The sequence below is a fragment of the Lepidochelys olivacea genome, assembly GCF_965140295.1.
Source record: "Lepidochelys olivacea isolate rLepOli2 genome assembly, chromosome: 2".
NCBI lineage: Eukaryota > Metazoa > Chordata > Testudines > Cheloniidae > Lepidochelys > Lepidochelys olivacea.
In genome coordinates, this window is record NC_140412.1 from 241,871,841 (window position 1) to 241,892,168 (window position 20,328).

The 20,328-nt window shown below is 42.4% G+C and overlaps 1 protein-coding gene across 1 annotated transcript in view; it reads right to left on the minus strand.

Annotated features, from left to right (window-relative positions):
• The window catches only part of ITGB1 (integrin subunit beta 1), a 74,933-nt gene that overhangs the window by 1,518 nt on the left and 53,087 nt on the right, over positions 1-20,328 (minus strand). The window contains exons 14-15 of the mRNA XM_084620898.1: positions 16,600-16,832; positions 13,714-13,880 (exon numbers count right to left, since the gene is read on the minus strand). Coding sequence (XP_084477024.1) covers positions 13,714-13,880; positions 16,600-16,832 — 400 coding nt within the window. The remainder of the gene's footprint in view (positions 1-13,713; positions 13,881-16,599; positions 16,833-20,328) is intronic.

Here is a 20,328-nt window from a genome sequence, read left to right on the forward strand (position 1 = left end):
CCCTCTGAAGCACCTGGCATTGGCTACTGTCGGAAGACAGGATACTGGGCTAGATGGGCCATTGGTCTGACCCAATATGGCTGTTCTCATGTTAGGATATGCCACTTGGTTCCCTTATAATTTATGAACCACACATGCTCATCTGCAGGCTGAATGATCAGGCGAAGGCTCTACATCTTCGATCTCATGACATACTGGTGAAGGAGTTGGGGGGAGCATTTCACTCAACATTTTTTGAACTGGAATGCTTGAATTTAGGCTCAAATAAAAGTTGTCTGAATTTCAGTTACTGAGCATTTGTAGCTCTGACTGACTTTGTTCCCAGGTGACAAAGTTTGGAGAACAGAAGGGTGTGCTGTCTTCCGGGAGCTAAGCTATGAGATGTGGACAGGAGGCTGAAGAGCATACTAATGGGAGCAGGAAAGAATCCACTGATTATCCTTGATGTTGGAACAAATGACAAAGCTAGATTCTCGTTGGAACATATCTGAACCAGTTCCAGTGCAGTGAAGAGGTAAAAGATGAGCTAGCTCATGTAGAGAGCCCACCTGACTCAGCGCCTTCATTGATCTTGTCTTTTGTATTGACACCTCGCTGTGTGAGTGGAAGGAAGAGAGAAAGGGGGTCCAATGCCACCCCCCTCCCCCACTGCATCCAGATCTTTAGAATCAAGCCAGGAACTGATGCAAGTGGATCTGGGTTCCAAATGTTTGACCCTGGAGGAAAAGGAATACCACTGGCAACTTAACCCCTGTTTCTACTGCAGAATATCGGAACATTCCCTCAATTCCTGTCCATCCAGACTGAAATCAGGAAATGGACCGGCCCAGGCCCAGTAAGGGGGTACAGCCTGGGTGTCACCAAGCACCAAGACCTAAGCTAGTTCCCCCACCTTTAAAGAGAACCAAACCTAAACTGCATGGAGCCTCACCACACCTACAGGTACCACTGCACTTATGCCTGCACTGCATGAAAGCTTATGCGCAAATAAATTTGTTAGTCTCTAAGGTGCCACAAGTACTCCTTTTCTTTTTGTAGATACAGACTAACATGGCTGCTACTCTGAAACACTGCACTTATGTGTCCTAGGAGGATTGAAGTTGATTCCCCTGCAGTTAGCCCTGGTCAACTCTCATGCCATTGATAGTTTTATAGATGCAATGGCTGCCCAGAACCTACAAATTCCTCTTTGGCCCAAATCTTAATCAGACCCGGTAGAAACAGTTGATGGGTCACCCCTGTCATCTGATCCAGTAACCCAGGAAATTGTTCTCTTATGATAGGTCTACACTGCGATTAAAAACCTGCAGCTAGCGTGTGCCAGCTAACTTAGGTTCACAGGACTCGGGCTAAAGGGGCTGTTTAATTTCAGTGTAGACATTTTAGCTCAGGCTGAAGCCTGGGCTCTGGGATCCTCCCCACTTGCAGGGTTTTTAGCCTGAGTCAGCTAGCCTGGGCCAGCCACAGGGTTTTAACTGCAGTGTAGACATTCCCTTAGAGGCCAGAGTGGGAGAGCATCGCATGTTACTATACTTCAATGTGATCAGCTCTCAGTACTTCCCAATAATACTTGGAATACTGTGTTTTGTTTGGAGTAGCGTTACCCGCATATCTCCTGACGAGAGAAGAGCATTGACTTTTCTTCCGATTATTGCCAAAAAGCAGGCCTGCAACCTCCATGTTAGCCAATGCCTGTTCCCCTGGAACAGATATTACTACCCAAGGAAAAACAGCGGGGGCTAATGAGAAAGAAATTGCCTTGAGCCCAAAATCCCACCTCCCCAAGAAATACCAGGAACACACTAACATTTTTGAGAAAAAAACCCCACGTCCCTCCTGTCCCCTACAGGAGGCCTAGAACTGTCCCACAGACTTGCAGCTTTGGGTGAAGGCCCTGTATGGACAAATATACACTATATCCAAACCACAGTCTGGAAGCACTATGCATCTATATCCAAGAAAATCTCAAGAAGGGCTTCATCTGTTATTCTTCCTCCCCAGCAGGGGCTCTAGTCCTTTTTGTATGAAAGATGAGGCACTGTGCATTTGCAGGGACTACTGAGCCCTAAATCTGCAACCGGTATTCTCTGCCTCTTTGTCCTGGAATTTCTAGATTGTGTGTGAACAACCACAATCCTCATGAAGCTAGACCATCAGGGAGCTTACAAAGTAGTGCATAAAAGTCAGGGATGAGTGGAAAACAATCTTTCATACTTGATACAGATAATTTGAATATTTAGTTATGCCACTTGGCCTAACCAATGCCCCTGGAACTTTCCAACACTTTATGAATTGTGTGTTCAGGGACACAGGGGAACAGTATGTCGTCATTTATATCAGTGATATCCTACTGTTCTCAGAGAACCAAGAACAATACTGTTGCCACATCTGATCTGCTGTGGAAGCATGGTTTGCATGCCAATCTGGAAAAATGCCTCTTTGACCAGTCCTCCATCAAATTTTTGGGCTATGTCATCTTCCCAGGGTGTGTTCAGATTCAAAAAAGCAGCAACCTGTGACTGGTCAGCTACCCAGAATCCCTGTGAATTACAACACTTACTGGGCTGTGTCAATTTTTATCAGCAATTTATTTCTGACTTCTCAGGAAAAATAGCTCCCCTAACTCCTACATAAGATTGTCTGGTTCACTTTGTCACCAGAAGCCTACCATACCTTCATCAAGCTCAAGTCCACCTTCACAATGGCCCCATCCTGGTGCACTCCAACCCAACCTGCCTGTAGCCATCAGGGCAGTACTCTCGCAGAAGCCCAGACCCCAGCAAGGCTTGCACCCTTGTGCTTTTTACTTCCCCAAGCTCACCCCAGCAGAAAGAAATGACAACATTAGATAAGTATCTGCCTGCAATTAAAACCATGTCCAAGGAGAGATGCCACCACCTTGAGAGGGCTTGGCCACCTGGACAGGTATTCAAAGATGATAAGAACCTCAAGCATCTCTGCAAGGCCCAAGCTTCAAACCAAAAGCAGCTAAGGTGGGTCCTGTTTTTCTCTCAGTTCGAGTTAACCATCACCTACCTGCCTGGGTCTCAAAATGGGAAGGCCGACACCTTATTGCAAAAAGGAGAGTAATACCAGGAGGGCAAAGAGCCAACTGCTGAGAGAGCACACCTCCTCAAAGCTAGTAATTTTCTCAGCATGGCAGTTCACAGAGATCTGATCTCCCTTGTTTGATCCACCTCTAAGGAGGACCCCTTGCTGGGGACCACATCTCAAGTGTTTGCACCACTCTTAACATAATGGAGTAACATGTTTCAACAGGTGCATGTATGTATCTCTGAGGGCCTCACCCCGCTTTGAGATGCTACATCTTTATCATGATATCCCACTGGTAGCACACTTTGGTCATTGTAAGCCCTCCTTTGCAGCCTCCCACTTTTTCTACTGACCCTGTATGAAGGCCAAAATTCAGGCCTGTATGGATTCATGTGAACTCTATGTCCACACCAAGACACTTTGAACCAAGCTCATTGGTACTTTGGTCCCCACAGAAATACCTGCAAAGCCTTAGATATCCATTTCACTAAACTTCATTGTGGAATTCCCTAAATGGTCCACTTCATCCCCTGCAGCCACTTACTCTCCACTGAGGTTACTGGCCAACTCACGATAAGACACATTATTTGTCTTCAAGGGCTTCCAGACCACAATGTCTCATGGAGAGAGGAAGCGCCTTGCCTGGGAGCTAAATTTTCTAATCGTGCCTGCCTCCTTTGCTGGCCATGCAACTTGAATTGGGCTGCTGAGATGCTCTCTGCATCCTTCCCAGTAGAGTTAGTGTCTCCAATCCTATCTGGCTCCTTTCCTGCCTCTGGAAGGGGGGCCCTTGGTGACCCCACCTGGTCTGGGCTGAGGGAGGAACTGCTTACTGCCAACAGAGTTGACTGAGCTCCTCAACGAGACACCTAATAGGCAGTAAAAGCAGGAAATATAGACCCTTTCTTTTGCTTCTGGCCTTTTCTGTCCTAGCTCTCTCCCAAAACCCACAGAAATACCAGCTGCTGCAAACACTTCAGAAGCTGAAGTGGAGCTGAGGGGTAATTTCTGCAAAAGGCAAATGCAGCCCTGTGACATTAGCCAGCCAAACTGTTAGATGGAAATTTGAAATAAAAAGCTCTACAGCAGAGAGGTCTGGCTAAGATACTGTGGAAGTGATAAAATTGGAAGAAAATTCAGGGGTTGGGGCATTCCATTGCTGCCAGTGACTAAAAGAGCTGAAGAACCCATTGTAATGGATCTGTGGACCTTAGTACAATAAAGACCAAGTCATTTTATTGATTTCTAGAAGTCTGGGTTCATATTTATTTAACTAAACAAAGGAAGGCTATAGTACAGTGTGTGTATACTACATGGAGTAGGGGGATAACACATACACACTTCAATAACAGTGATGCACTTGCACACAACAAAGCAAGTCTTGCAGCTGTCTCCATTCATATCAGACTCTGGCAAACAATTTTGATATGCAAATAATCCTTAGTAAGGAGAGAAAACCTCAAGCTGTTTAGGCAATATAAATATTTTAACTTTGCCCTTATGTAGCTTTTTAAATCTTCTAAACACTTTACAGATAAGTCACCCTCAACACTCCACAGGGAGGTAAGCAAGCATTATCTCCTCTTTACAAATACGAAAACGGAGGCAAACAGGTTAAATGACTTGCAGCAGGCCACAGTAGGAATCAGTGTAAGAGCTGGGATTAGAACTCTAGAGTTCCCAGGGTCTAATTCATATTCAGTCCACATTTATCTTCTGGAAATAGATGATCAGCTGATATATATTAAATACAATGCTGTGAAAATACAGATCAGAAGCTCTGAAGTTTATAAACGCCTTAATTTAGCACATGACCAATCATAGGGGAAAAAAGTCAGAGAATATCTGTGCTTTTCTTACATTTGTATGAATTTAGTGTTTACGTGCAGTGCCAGTGAGAGACTGATGTCCTCTATTAAGTACATAATAGGCAACAATAACACAAACTTCCTCATGCTACCCAACCTGGATGTCTCAAATCTGAGCTGGAGTAACCACTCCTAGGAATGTGCGAATAATTCAGTCTCTTGTGACCCATTTGATCTGTAGCCTCTCTACTAAGACTAACAATGTAGTAGTGGACAGTTGTTCACTAGACCAAACTCATTTCACATTGGTTATTACCAATCTGTGCTGAATTTTGACTGATAACTAAGATATGAAAGATTATTTTCCATTATTAACCTCTTAGCAATGGCGTTTCACAGAATATCTTACCTTCTGAGATAAGTGTATTGTAGTTTTTATTTAAGGAAGATATATATTTCATTTATAAGATAGTGTAAATCAAAATGAGCACACATTTAACATGCAAATTTAGCAGATAAACCATTTCTATCACATGCCCACTAAATGTCATGCGCAGTTTAACTGAAATGATTCTGGAAACATTAGCTGTTCACACCGTATTCATACAGTAGAACTAATTACACTTCATTTGAGACCAAGAACTCTTAGGGCTTATCTACATGGTGCATTAGTGTGCACCAGGTGGGGTGTAAATTCTAGAGTGCACCAGAGTGCCATGCACTAACTTGCTCATGCTAAAAGTGCAATATAAGTTCCGTACTGATCATGTAGTCCCATTTCAAACGGGACTGGACTGGCAGACCCCTGTGATGTCGCAGAGCCCCCAATGGCTTCAAAAAGGGCTGCATGCAGATGTAGGGAACTGGCCATATTTTTTAGTGCAAGATTGAGGCTTTGGTCTAGTTTCCTTGTTAATAGCCACTACACCTGTTGAAACACTATCTAGGCCAGGGGTTCTCAAACTGGGGGTCATGACCCCTCAGGGGGTCGCAAGGTTATTGCATGGAGATCAGACTCCACCCCCAACCCCTGCTTCGCCTCCAGCATTTATTGTAATGTTAAATATAAAAAGTGTTTTTAATTTATAAACGGGGTCACACTCAGAGGCTTGCTGTGTACAAGGGGTCACCAATACAAAAGTTTGAGAAAAAATGATCTAGGTATATCTAACACACTAATCGTGCTCCTTTTATACAAGGATTAGCAGGATTATATAAGGATAGCTTTTGCTTTCTATTTATAAATACTCTATTATTAAAAAAATGCATATAATTCAGATTCATATCTGCCTCATTAATTTAAGTTTGTTAAATTATAGAATCTTTAATACATTAAGACTAAAACATTAAGAAACTTTACAAATTTAACACTGTATTAGTCTAGCTCCCACATGTATTCTGGCTGGCTGGCTAAAATAGAACTTTTTAGCATTAACTTGTCCCCATATATTTAAGTCAAATTATGTCAAAAATATTCTCATTAAAACTCTAACACATTGGGAGGGATCCATGGAAAGATTTGGGCACCTACATTCCAGACTTAGGTGCCCAAATCCTAGTTTTAGCTCCACTGCAATCCACAAAACTCCTGTCAAATCTATCGGTGCCTAAACTCACTCAGCACCTAAATTTTTCAGGTTAAAGTTTCCCTGGGTGCTTACGTTTCTGCATCTGATTATGTGCACTGCTGCCTCCCTGTAAGCATCTGGACACTTATCTCCCACCTAAGCCCCAGAGTGATTCACGAACCAGTGGAAGACAGGCATTTGGCGGCTTAAGTTGCACGTGAAGCCCAAACTGGTAGCCGTGCTAAGAAGGCATTTAAAATCCTCCCTGCAGCCTAGACTTAAGCACCTATCTCTAAGAGGGGGTGGGACTTAGTGCCCCTTCCCCAGTTGGCACCTGCCATTTGTTAGCTTAATACGCTTAATATCCCTGCCTAATATGTTTGCTTTTGTGGATCGCATTCTTAGATGTCTCTCTCCCCGCATTCACATTGTATAGGGAGCCTGCTGTGTGAATCTCAGTGTTGTTCCTGAGATTTTCTATAGAATCATAGAATATCAGGGTTGGAAGGGACCCCAGAAGGTCATCTAGTCCAACCCCCTGCTCGAAGCAGGACCAATTCCCAGTTAAATCATCCCAGCCAGGGCTTTGTCAAGCCTGACCTTAAAAACCTCTAAGGAAGGAGATTCTACCACCTCCCTAGGTAACGCATTCCAGTGTTAGATCTAGGTGCTATGATGCCCAGCATTGCAATCCTTAAGTATCTTTGTGGATTCACAACCATTTTGCTTAAAAATCTTAAAAGGAAATTGCAAATGCCATAGCTGTATAAGTGAAACAAGGTGAGTGAGGTAATATCGTTCACTGCATCTTTCACTGTTGGTGAAAGAGATAAGCTTTTGGGCTTTCACATGGTGACCTGAAGAGGAGCTTTGTGAAGCTTGAAAGCTTGCCTCTCTCGCCAACAGAAGTTGGTCCAATGAAAGGTATTACCTCATCCACTTTGTCTCTCAAATGTCCTAGGACAAACACTGCAGATAACTATAAGTAATTTTTCCATTCATACCCTCTGAACAGTATTGTTTTAAGCATTTTACTGGTTTGTAGTTCATGCAAGAAACTATTAACTACCTCTTAGATATCAAGACGATATAGAAAACCTAGGATAGATCATTTAAAGCTCACAAGATATATAAAAAGAAAAGGAGTAATTGTGGCACCTTAGAGACTAACCAATTTATTTATCATCAAGTTGGGCCATGATCACTTTAGATAAGCTATTACCAGCAGGACAGTGGGGTGGGAGGGGGTATTGTTTCATGGTCTCTGTGTGTATATAATGTCTACTGCAGTTTCCACGGTATGCATCCGATGAAGTGAGCTGTAGCTCACGAAAGCTCATGCTCAAATAAATTGGTTAGTCTCTAAGGTGCCACAATTACTCCTTTTCTTTTTGCAAAGACAGACTAACACGGCTGTTACTCTGAAACAAGATATATAATTACAGTTCCTGCAACAATATTCTCTCTGCTACATTACACAGTGTGTAGCATTCTAGATTACTGTTTAAGTATCTTGCTGTATACAGTATGTTTCATTGGCCTTCTTACTACTTTTTTCTCCATTGATGTATTGTTTCAATTTAAACAAATCACAAAACATCTAATCACAAAAACTATATGCAAGATATGTGCAGTTAGTTTGAGTTACGACCCAAGTTACAGTGGAAAACTTATCTCTAGAATCTTTTGACATTTGCTCAAGAACTGGTTCTCACTATCTACTCCATTTCACAAATATCATCAGGTCTTTTTGAACAACACCATTATGTGGATCCCCTGCCCAGTTTCAATGTTGGAAACTGCAGCCCTCCCAAAAAAGACATATCCCTTTTTCAGAGGATACAGAAAGGAGGAGACACACCAAGCATGGCTGGAAGGCTAGACAGGAGTTAACCCCTTGGATAATGTAGGATGCTATTCACTGGCACAGATCTAAATTGAGCATCACAGTGAAGAAGGTGTCGCAGGGCCCTGCTAGAAGGAAACCCTAGGAGTAGAGTGAAGTGGCTTCTTCCTGTGGTGACACAGCAGCCAGCTTCCCTTCCATGGCAACAGTATATGGCTCTTCTCCAAAGTGTTTGAGAGGAACCACTACGATGTGCATGAATTAAAAGTTATTGATTGAAGCCTGCTGCTACTGTGACCTCGAGTGAAGCATCCATTACTGGGGAGGTTCTCTACATTCCATTTCCTTCCCGAAAACCCACTCAGTCTATCCATGGCACCCTCGACTCCCGCTCTGAACAGATTCACAGCAATAGGGCTGAGGCCATCCAGCAAAGCCAGAGAAGACCTTGACATTCCTGATATTTCTAAAGTTAAGAAAAAGACAAAAAGTTAACTTTAAAAAACCAAGCCTCCTCATGCCAAATAAAGCAGCAAAAAGGCAGAAGCCAATCTAGAAAAACCCCATAGGTCTCTTAGGTAACAACAGGAAGGCTATGTCAAAGTTTTCTGAATTGCTTGGGAGATGAACATTTTCAGTGCATTTTTTATACCCTAGATGTCTGTCTAACTAATCAAGTTGCTCACAATAGACATGATTGCAGATAAGCTAAATGTAATAAAAGAAGTTAACAGAACTTTCAGCAGCTTACTCGAGATTTAAGACACACTTATGGTTTAAAATTTGCAATAAAGTCTCTGTTCTTTAGAAGTTAAAAAAACTTTTTTTTAGAATATCATCATTTGTTTAGCCCCAGCAAGCCAAAATAAGCTGGTAGAAATACAAGGCCTCTGCCTCAAAGAATGTAAAATATACACAGACGACTCATCAACAAAGAGGGGGGAGGGGGAAGGAGGAGGGAGAAATGACCCAAGCCATAAAACTGAATGATGACATTTAGTACCATCTGAGATCTGCCAACCAAGACTTTTATTTTACTTCTTTTAAAAAAAAGAGTGAAGATACTTTCATCTTGGTTCTTACCACCTGCTTGAGGAGAAAACTAAAGAGTAGTAGTCTTTTGAAAGAAATCAGAAAAAGGCATGGCAGGGCCAAGAGGGATCCAGCCATACAGAGATGCATGGAATGAGGCATGGAACAAGGGGGTAGTTAGATGTTTGGCTTGTGCACAACAAAAGGGGAAAGGAATGACAAAGAAGTAGGCAAGAGCTGGATTGTGTAGAGTCTTAGAAGGGAGGACAAGGAACTTAAAACATCATTCAGGAAATGTCAGGAAACCTGTGAAGGGACTGGAAACGGAGCTGGATATGGTTCAGAATGAGGGACAAGGTAAATGATTTTTACAGCTAGGATAGATTGAAAAAAGTGTGTGTTTCATGAGGCGAGAGTTTAGGAAAACAGGATTACAATAGTTGAGAAGAAATAATCAGGGCTTGGGAAAGGTTTTTTATGGTTAGAATGGAAGAATTTTGGAGATATAAAGGAAAAACTGGGAGAGAATGAGTAGTTAATGATAATATCAGGGTATAACCACATAAAAATGAGAAGGGACCAGCTAAGAGAAAATCAAGTTATGGGTCCAGGGCCTTGCCTGACAAAAAAACCCCACCACTTTGAAATAATAGGTGCAGCACTTAGATTCTATTGTGATGGACAAATTCTTCCTTTTCCATTTTCTTTATTAGCCCCCTCTTCTGTTTCCCCCCTGCAAGATTTTCCATCTTTCTCACCCCCACCCCCAACCTTCTCCTGTCATCTGTTTCCCTACCTGTCCTCTCTATTCTCATCCCCCTCTTTGGAGACCCTGGGGAAGGAGGAGAGCAATCTCACTTAAGAAGCCTTCCTTCTAATCTCCCTTAGACAGCCCATCCTCTCTGGCTTCCTGACCTCTACATCAGCATTTGGCTGTCACTGTCCCTGCTTCTTGTGCTTTAGGGTTGAAGAAATAAGATCTTTGGGCTGATGCCATTCACTGCCTTCTGCCTTTCTCCTCAGTATTTGACATGGGAGGAGAGAAGATCGAAGCTACTACCAGCTAAGAATCTCAGAATACAATTTCCTTGTGATGGGCTTAATGCTGAGCCAAACTGACGGATGCAGCTCCTGCTTCACTGCCTCATGGCTGGTGGCTGTTATAACAGCGGAGCAGGGGCAGTCAGCAGCACAGAGCTGAAGCCAACAATTTAAGATAGAAGGTTGGAGTGTTCAGCCATAGTTTCAGGAGAGAAAGGGAGGCAGAAGGAGACTAACAGTTGGCTATGGAAGAAAATGACCTTCCCTCATTCCCATAGATCAGGGGTCTGCAACCTTCGGCATGCGGCCCATCAGGGTAATCCGCTGGCGGGCCGTGAGACATTTTGTTTACATTGACTGTCCGCAGGCACAGCCCCCCGCAGCTCCCAGTGGCCCCGGTTCACTGTTCCCAGCCAATGGGAGCTGCGGGAAGCGGCGGTCAGCACGTCCCTGTGGCCCGCTGCTTCCCACGGCTCCCATTGGCCAGGAACGGCAAATTGCAGCCACTGGGAGCTGCGGGAGGCTGTACCTGTGGACGGTCAACGTAAACAAAATGTCTTGCGACCCACCAGTGGATTACCCTGATGGGCCATGTGCTGAAGGTTGCCGACCCCTGCCAAAGACGACACCCGAGAGACAAAGGATTATGACATTGCCAGTTGTGATGGGAAAATTAGGAATGGGTTGCATATCTAATCATGAAATTATTAATGAACATATTTCACATTTCAAGGGTATGTTTAGACAGGGTTTTTTTGTTTTTTACCTTGAGCTAACTGACTGCCCATTAACTGAGGTAATTAATACATTTGTAAAAGCTAGTCTGGATGCTCCCCAAAAGTTTGTTCCAGTAAAGCCACAAACAATTGTATCCCAGATAAACCGTAAAGGCTAGTCTGGACAGTCCCTAAAAAACTACCTTGAGTTAACTAACAGTCAAAAAACCCCTACTGTAGAAAAGCCCAAAGAGATTCTCCTTCCTCCACCACCAATCTAAATTGTTGTTCTATTTTCCTTTATATAAAATACTGTTCTTCAACTTCACATATAAATTCAGTTCTCAAGCAAGTACTACTGATATTAATAAATAAGCAATGTTGCTGTTAATACAGATTAAAGATTTTCAAGCTCCACTCTGTACAATTTCAGAACTGAAGCAGCAGCAGTTCAACAGAATAAGGCTCAAACTGTGATTAATTGGCAATGACACTGAGTCTCAAAAGAGTTAAAAGTGACATGCAAAGAAAAAGAAGAAATTGAAAAGAAAATACAAACTGAGACTTAGAGACCAGCTTTACGTCCATAGTTTGGATTCTTGAAATTATTAATAGGACTCTTGTATATTGGATTTTCTTGCTGAAGTAAAAGAAATGGTCAATGTCGAATAATTCAACAGAACAAAAGAAAATAACATTCTCAACTACCATAAAAAAAAGGAAAGGTCATGCTGTATGTAAAGGAAAATTATGTTAGTAATTTTCTTTTAAAATTATTTAGTAGTAGAACTCTAATACAAATCTGAAAAACCCTCGGCAGATCAATAAACAAGGATAAAGCCCTTCTAAGGGAATAACCAAAGCATAACTCTGCTTATAAGGATGCGTGGGTGTTGAGTCCCACAAGATTTCTGTACATCAGTACGGAGGTTCGATGTTCAACCATTACTGACCTCCCCACAGACCTTAATGAGTATATATATTTAAGGTCTCCTTGCAAAAACAAAAAACAAGGACCTGGTTACTTATCTTTCCATATCTTGTTCTTTGAGATGTGTTGCACATGTCATTCGACTGTAGGTGTGTGCATGCCCTGAGCATAGTCAGTGGAAATGTTCCCTTCAGTTGTTCCTGTCGGGGTGGCTTGGGCACCCTCTGATGCCATACACTCATAGTGCTGGTATAAAGGGTCCAGCCTACTCCACGCCCCCTCAGTTCCTTCTTGCCGGCCAACTCTGATGTAGAGGGGTAGGAAGGCGAGTCTGAATGAACACGTGCAACATATCTTGAAGAACAACAGTCCAGGAAAGGTAAGAAATCACTTTTTTCTGCTTCACATGCTTGCACATGTCCATTCCACTGTAGGTGACTCTCAAGCAGTTGCATAGGAGGTGGGATTAAAGTTTATGGACATGCTGACTGCAAAACAGCTTAACTTAATCTGGAATCATACCTAGACTGTTGAGTGATGGCATAATGAGCAGAGAACGTATGTACTGATGACCAAGTCACTGCTCTACAAATGTCCTGAACAGGAATCTGTGCTGGTAATGCCGCTGAAGATGTGTATGCTCTCATGGAGTGGACAGTCAGGATAACTGATGGCGGAACACCCACCTGCTCATAATGCACCTGAGAATGCATGATGTGATCCAAGAAGAAATTCTCTGCATAGAGATGGGGAGATCTTTTATCCTGTCAGCTATTGCTATGAACAGTTGGGTGGATTTACGAAATGGTTTGGTCCTTTCTACATAGAATGCTAGGACACATCTTATGTCCAATGAATGAAGCCGCTGTTATTCGCTGTTTGCATGTGGTTTTGGGTAAAAAACTGGTAAAAAGATTGCCTGATTGCTATGAAATTGGGAAACCACCTTTGGGAGGAAGCTAAAGTGAGGACATAACTGCACTTTATCCCCAAACAAGACTGTACAGACGTTCTACTGAGAAAGTCTGCCGTAGCAAGGAGAAGAGTTCCAGCGATCGTCAGAGTTGGCAAGAAGAAACTGAGGGTGTGCAGGGTCAACTCGGCCCTTTATACGGTGCTATGAGCACACAGCGCCAGAGGATGCTCAGCTGCCCCAATGAGTACCACTGAAGGAAAAATTTCTGGTGAGTGTGCTCAGGGTGCGCATACACCTACAGTGGAATGAACATGTGTAAGCACTCAAACAAGGAGGATGCTTTTTGCTCTTCTACACTTTGTAAATGCAACTGCCATCAACTTTTAATGGAAGCTGTCTGATTATCTGAGGTAACAATTTGTTGCACAGACAGGGTGTGATACTCGGATGTCACAGTAACAAAGTTGGGCTAGTCTAGCGCTATCACTTCAGTCTGTTTCCTTTTCTACAAGCTTGGCCAAAATTATTTAAGTAGTTAGAACTCAAAACCTAAACCTTTGAGTACATGGTGGCTTATCTAGTCAGGTTATACATCCTAGGCAAAAGATGTTCTTTTACAATTCATCGCTCTTTACAGTATGGTACAAGATATGTTCAAGACCAACTCTGAACAAAGGTTTTTTGTATTCCAGTTTTTAATCCTATAGAGGAGCACCTTGAAATATTTGGGGCATACAAGCAACACCTTTTGTACTTTCCGTAACAACAGTAGCTTTACTGAATTTAAGGTTCATGACTCACTGTGTCCCACTTCGCATTCATCTTCTCCTTTTCAAATTTAGCAAATTCTCTTCTGTCATGAATGATCATAAGTAGTTTCCAAATCAGTAATAAAGCAAGACCAATCAGAACAATTCCAGCAACCACACCAGCTACAATGGGAATGATATCCGGGCCAGTGGGGCATTCTGGGGAATAGAATAATAACAGTACAGTTTTAGCACAATGTAAAAGAAGCACAATTGCTGAAGAATTTAAATTATACTGTGCAATATTCAGAGCATCCAACTTGTCAAGAGCAATGATTTCTCACATTTAAAATGCATCTGTGAATAATAATCTAAATTAGAGCTACTGAGATCTACAAAGATTCTTATTCTAGTTTTGAGACACACACATAGTGAGAAAGCAAGTTTTGATGCCATGGAGAAATGACTTTTACTGACCAAATCAGCTTTTAAGACCACACAGAGCTAAGAATTTCATAGCACTTGAAGCCTTAAGATTAGACTTCTAGACTACTTTTGAACAAGCTGATTATGAATTGTGAACATAACAAGACAGGGGGAAAACTGACTTTATGAGTGTAATATGGATTAACCAGATAGTCCCAAAATACCCCTCGCTTTATAGAAAAAGTGTGGCCTTGTTACAATATTTATACAAAGCCAAATTGTAATAGCATGATCCCCTGAGGCAGAGGGATCAGATTTAACAGATTTTTACAAGACTTTTTCCAACATGGAAATCCAGTGCTTTGTTGAACTAGGAGATGCAAAAATGATTGACATTTTCATTCATTAGGATGAATAATTGCAGAACAAAAATGATACTTGTAAAATTAACTAAAACCAAACAAAGGAAGTTATTATATGGAGAAGGCAAGGCAAGGGTAACCAGCACTCTTGTAAAAAAGTTACCTATTTTGCAAAATACAGAATTCTGAATAGTCACCTAAACTAAAGGATTGATCCTGCTCCCCTTCTAGTCAATGGAAAAACTCCCATTAACTTTACTTGTGCAAGATCAAGCCCCAAGTAAACTGCTGGAATCTGTCAAGGTGAATAGTTACTGTATCGAATCACCCCAAGGGACACTGATTTTGAGTCCTGCTCCTATTGATTGGGCTGAGATTCCTACAGAATGCTAACATTATTAACCAATATTACTTTTTTTTAAAGGAAATAAAATGAGAAAATCTATTAATGAACTTCACAAAATTTTGAAAGTCAGCTGAGACAAATGAACATTCTACTGAGATTGTAAACCCTTTGGGAGGAGGATTCCCTTCATTATACATGGGCACAGCACCTAGCACAGAGTGATAGACTGCCTCTCCTCCTCTTCCTTTCCCTATTCTCTCCTGATCCCCTATGATCCCTTTTGCTCCCCATCTAGGTGAGGGGAACTCATGTGAGCCTTCAATGGCCAGGTCAGATATTTTGTAGTAACAGCTATAGGCTGTGCATGGCCCTTCCTCCATTTCATGTCAAATGACATGTTCAACAGAGAAATGTCACTCACTAATTCAATTTTTAAAATCAAACATGCTAAGTGACTGTTGGCTTTTAAATTCAGTCAGCTGAGTTTGCAAACAGCTCTCTTTAACGTATAAAAATTATGCTCCTCACCATGGAAAATTTCAACCGTAAAAGATGAAATTTTGGGAACATTACCAAAAAATAGTGAGTTAATGCAAGTTTCCATACAACATTCATGACGTAGAGAAGCTATTCCATGAATCTTTAAAATGCTGTACTAAGCAAAACATATACAGCTCTCTGGGTCGACATCATACTAAACTAGTACAACTAGGGCAAAATCTGGCCTTCACTGATCAGATAGATTATTGCAAATATCTGCATCAATTTCCCATAAAACAGAAATAACATTTAAAATTAAATAAAAAAACCCAGATAAACAAATCTCGTACTTCAGGGCATAAATTTCACCAGCTGGAATGAGGAAGGTATGTCATTCAAAGCTGCATCATTGTACAAATATGTGCATTATGGGCATTAACACATTTATGCCTGAAACAGCGGGTGTTGGCCACTGAACTAAGCAGACGATCGATCTTGTCCACTTATCAATTCGTATAATCCTGCAGAATGAGACATAACTTTCTACCTATCGTGTACAATTAATAAAAGGTATATTTTATATTAAGTCACTAACTCAGTCAGGAAACCACTACTATGGTTGGAAGCAAAAGTCCTTTTCAGAAGAGATGTTAGCTTGATTAGAGAGTAAGCCATCTGCACACTGATCTAAACTAGCCAATTTCCCAGAAAATAACAAACCATTGATCAAACCACAGTTGAATCAATTTTTCCTCTGCCAGTAGATATTTGATAGAACCACCTCCAGGAAGTCTGAGTATTATGGATTAATTCCTTGAAGGTAAGTCGTCTGAGTAAAGCAAGGACTGAGAAGAGAAATAATCAAGCATAAACAAAGGAGGTTTTTGCTATTCTGTACAAAGCTGGACATATAATGTGACATTTTACTTAATTGTGTGTTTTTTGTTTTAACCTGTAACATGTTTCAAACCTGAGCTAAATCAGAAAGATTTGTATCAATGTATTTAGGACTTGATTAAAAGACATTATAGAAACACGATTAAAGTATGTCAACAGGAAGAAAAAAAACTTTAAATACAACATACACCAAGTCATGTGAGCAAATCTGTTTCAGTCAGTGTAGGAGTCTGTAAACAGTGTCAATATTTGAGACAGAAAAACCAGTCTCAAGCAGCCCTAGTTTCAGAGGAGGGAGCGGGGATACTACTTCTGGATACAGTCTGAAGGTTCAGAAAGGTCAGTCAATGTAACTGTGTTGGGTACAGAAGGAACAACAGAGAGTTGGTCACAAAGGTGAAGGAAACATGCAATAAGGGGTTTGTACCTGGTGTCTCCACTACATGGACAATGGCGTCATTGTTTGCATTGACTGAGTATGTGAAGTAGAACCAGCAGTCATCAACATCCTTCTCTTTACAGTGAGTCAGTGGATCAGCCTGGCCAGGCTGTGGTAACTTTTCTCGACTTTCCACTAGTGTCATGCTGAAATTCTTACAACCCTGAGAACATGTGTCCTTCTTTTCTCCCTTTTTGAAAGCTCTGCATTGAACACAGTCCCTGTGGAAATACAAATTAGTAACACCACTTTTAAACATGTTCATGAAAGGGAGATTTCTAGTATATTATTTCCATCTAATTGAAAAATCAATTGGCAAAGAAGGCAGAAATACCACCTGGAATGTGAGACTGCCATCTATCATCTCCCCCTACCTCTACACCCCCCCCACCCCCCGTGTCCTTTTTCTTACTCATCTCATTTCTTCTCTTTCCTGTTGCTCTCCTTTTTACTTCTGTCCAATAAGAGTCTGGCTTAGCTGACCAAGATTGTATATTTTGCAACACTGCTGTAAACTTGTGACCATAAAGAGGAAATTAAAAGTGATGCCCTAAACAGCCTGATGCTGGTACAAATTTGACAGGTCTTAGAATCCTGGTAAAACTGTGTGCTCTGCCAGTGTTTCTCCAGCAGTGAGATTATAAGTGAGACAAAAGCTGCATTTTCTATCTTTGCTATTCTTTTCTCTTTTATTTTATGTGTGTCTTATTTTTGTCTTCTAGGAAAAAGAATCCGATTTTAAGAAAACAGGAACGACAGCTCCAGCCCATCTTAACTATTACTTTTTTCTTCAAAAAAGGACAGTATTACTCTTTAATACCGTCTAAAAGACTGTCAAACAAGGGTTTTTTATTCTAAAACCTGTCTCCATCTAAAGGGAAAGGGATCAAAGGATGTTGTTAAAATGAAATCCTTATTTAATAGTTTACAATGCTTCAACTGTTTTTCTTTATCGTCTGTATCTTTAAAAAATGTTTTTAAAGGGTTTGCCATGGTACTAAGCAGGCTGAGGTCTCCCTATACCAAACTCCGAACCTTGCTTAAAACTGTTGAAATGTTGGACAGTAGGTGGGTTATGGCCCATATATTCTATCTAAATGAATATAAGAGGTGTAAGAAAGTGTAATGCCCTTTTATCTTGGCTTTGTCTTGCTTGATCTTCTTTATCACCTTCAATACCAAAGGCATTGGAGAGAATGCATAAAGAAGGTCCCTCGTCCACAGAACAAGGAAAGCATCTCCCAGAGTGAGAGACCCCAACCCTTCTTTCAGGCAAAATTGTTTGCACTTTCTGTTAGTGGTGGCGGCGACAAAGAGGTCCACTTCTGGAAATCACCAGGTCAGAAAAATGTGATTGAGAGTTCATGAGTCCAACTCCCCATTCATAATCTTGGAAGAAGTGATTACTGAGATCATCCATGTTCTATAGGCCTGGAAGGTAATTGGATGTGATTGGCTATATATTAGTTCCATAGCTTTACTGTGCTTCAGCACAAAGGAAAGGGGATCTTACCTACGCACCCTGATGATTGACGTAGAACATGCAGATTATTTTGTCTATCATGAATTCTATTGATTTACCCCTGATTAATGGAAGGAAGTGAACAGAAGCATTTCTGACTGCCCTCAACTCTAGGAGCTTAATGTGAGGACATGCTTCTTGGGCAGACTTACCAGAAACCAAAGGAATCTCTCGTGAGAAGGATGTTGTGACATGAAAGTACATGTCCTGAAGGTCGAGATACAATTGGCTAATGCCAGTGATGGAATTATAGCAGTGAGAGTCACTATTCTGAATTTTTGTTTTTTCACCAAGTTGTTTAGGAGTCTTAAATCTAGAATCGATCTCTATCTCTTGCCTGCCTTTGGGATGAAAAAAATACTTGGAGTAAACTCCTTCTCTCTGTGCTGAGCTAGAACGGGTTCTATGGCTCCTATGCCTAGAAAGAAGTAAATTTCCTGTCTCAGCAAGTGCTCATGAGAAGGGTGGCTGAAAAGGGACATGAGAAGGGGGAAGGATGGAGTAACATGATTTTATAATGTCAGATGTAATCTTCTCCCACACAAGTTGAAAATGGGAGCAACAGTCTACAAAGGTGTGTGTGGGGGGGGGAGGGGTAGAATGGTGTAGTTGCAGCTTGGTGATGTGGGGTGGTTCCAGGCTCTCAACCAATCCATCAAAACTGTCATTTTTATGACAAAGATGGTTGAGTGACAGACAGATCTTTCTCTGAAACCATGGCTTCTTTCTGGACAGCTCTGTGTGACTTTGAAATCCTGAAAATTGAACGGGACAGGATCTTTGTGCTGTTTGAATGTTTCTTTACATGTAGGTATATGTAGTGGTGTGGTGGTAGTCCCTCTCCCTTTGGGTTGGAGGGAGGCCACAGTGCCTCACCACGCCATCGGGACCAACGCCTAGTATCAGGGGAATTAGCATTAGGCATTAGTGTCCAGCCTGGTCTAACAGGGCTGAGCAGCCAATTGTTTATAGCCTCTTGACCCTTTAAGCAGAAGCCAGGCAAACACCTTAGTCTGTTTCTGGGCCCTTTTTGCAGGGGCCAGAGCAGACACAACAGTCAATTAAGCTCTTAGCCCTTTAAGCTGGGGCAGAGAAAAACCCCAGGAGTCAATTAGCTCTGGGCCCTTGGTGCAGGGACAGAGCAGAAACCCAGGGGTCAGTGTCCTAGCTCTAGCGGACGATTGACAAATGCAGGCCTCTGCACCTGGCGAGGGGAGGCGGCCACCCAGAGGTGGGGTGGCCGGTGGAGCCCGGGCCCACCCTACTCCCAGGGCCCTAACAGCGGCGGAGCGATCCGCCACTGGGTCAGCGGGGAATCCAGCTGCAACACGCTGGCCATGCTTCCGGCAGCGCTACAGCCACACTGAAGTCGGCTGTTCCTGGGCCACTTCTTCTCCTCCCCTCCCCTTCGGGTGCACCTGCAACCAAGAGACATCTTCCATCTGCTCCGGGTGGGTGGCCAGCAGCAGTCCTGGTAGGTCTGCAGTAGGCACAGGTTCCCTGGCGGGAAGGGACTCACTGGGCTGGGTAGCAGAGTCAGCAGCCGGGGGTGAATAGGACATGTCTGTCTCCCTCGGCATTCTGGCTGCAACTGAGCCAGAGGCTCCGCCTTTTATACTTCCCATTCCTGTTATCCACTTCCGGTGGGAGGGGCGAGGCAGGCTTGGCTCCGCCCACTTGTGCACAAAGCCCAGTTCCTCCCGCTCTGGGTCAGAGGGAGGCCACACTGCCTCACTACCGTGTATAAATCCCAAGGGATCTCAAGATGGCTCTGGAATCCTTCAGGCACGTAAGGATTAATCGGTGGATTCAGCAAAGAAGCTTATTCCATCAAAGGGAAGGTCCCCAACCATATTTTGGACCTCCCTTTAGAACCCAGAAAGCTAGAACCAGGGTGCCTGATGCATGAGCACTGCTAATGAAACAGTACAAGCTGCAGTGTCAACTGTGTCCAACAAGGCTTGGAATAAGCTCCTAGCTAGTAGCTGATGTTCATTAATAATGGACTGGAATTGCTCGCAGTATTCAGGCGGAAGGCACTCAAAGGTGGTAAACCTAGAATAATTTCTGTCATCATATTTCATCATAAGAGTCTGGTAATGTGCAATCCTAAACTGAATTGTAACAGATGAGTAGGTCTTACGGCCGAACAGATCAAGACATTTTTAGTTTTAATCCTAAGGTGTGGATTTGAT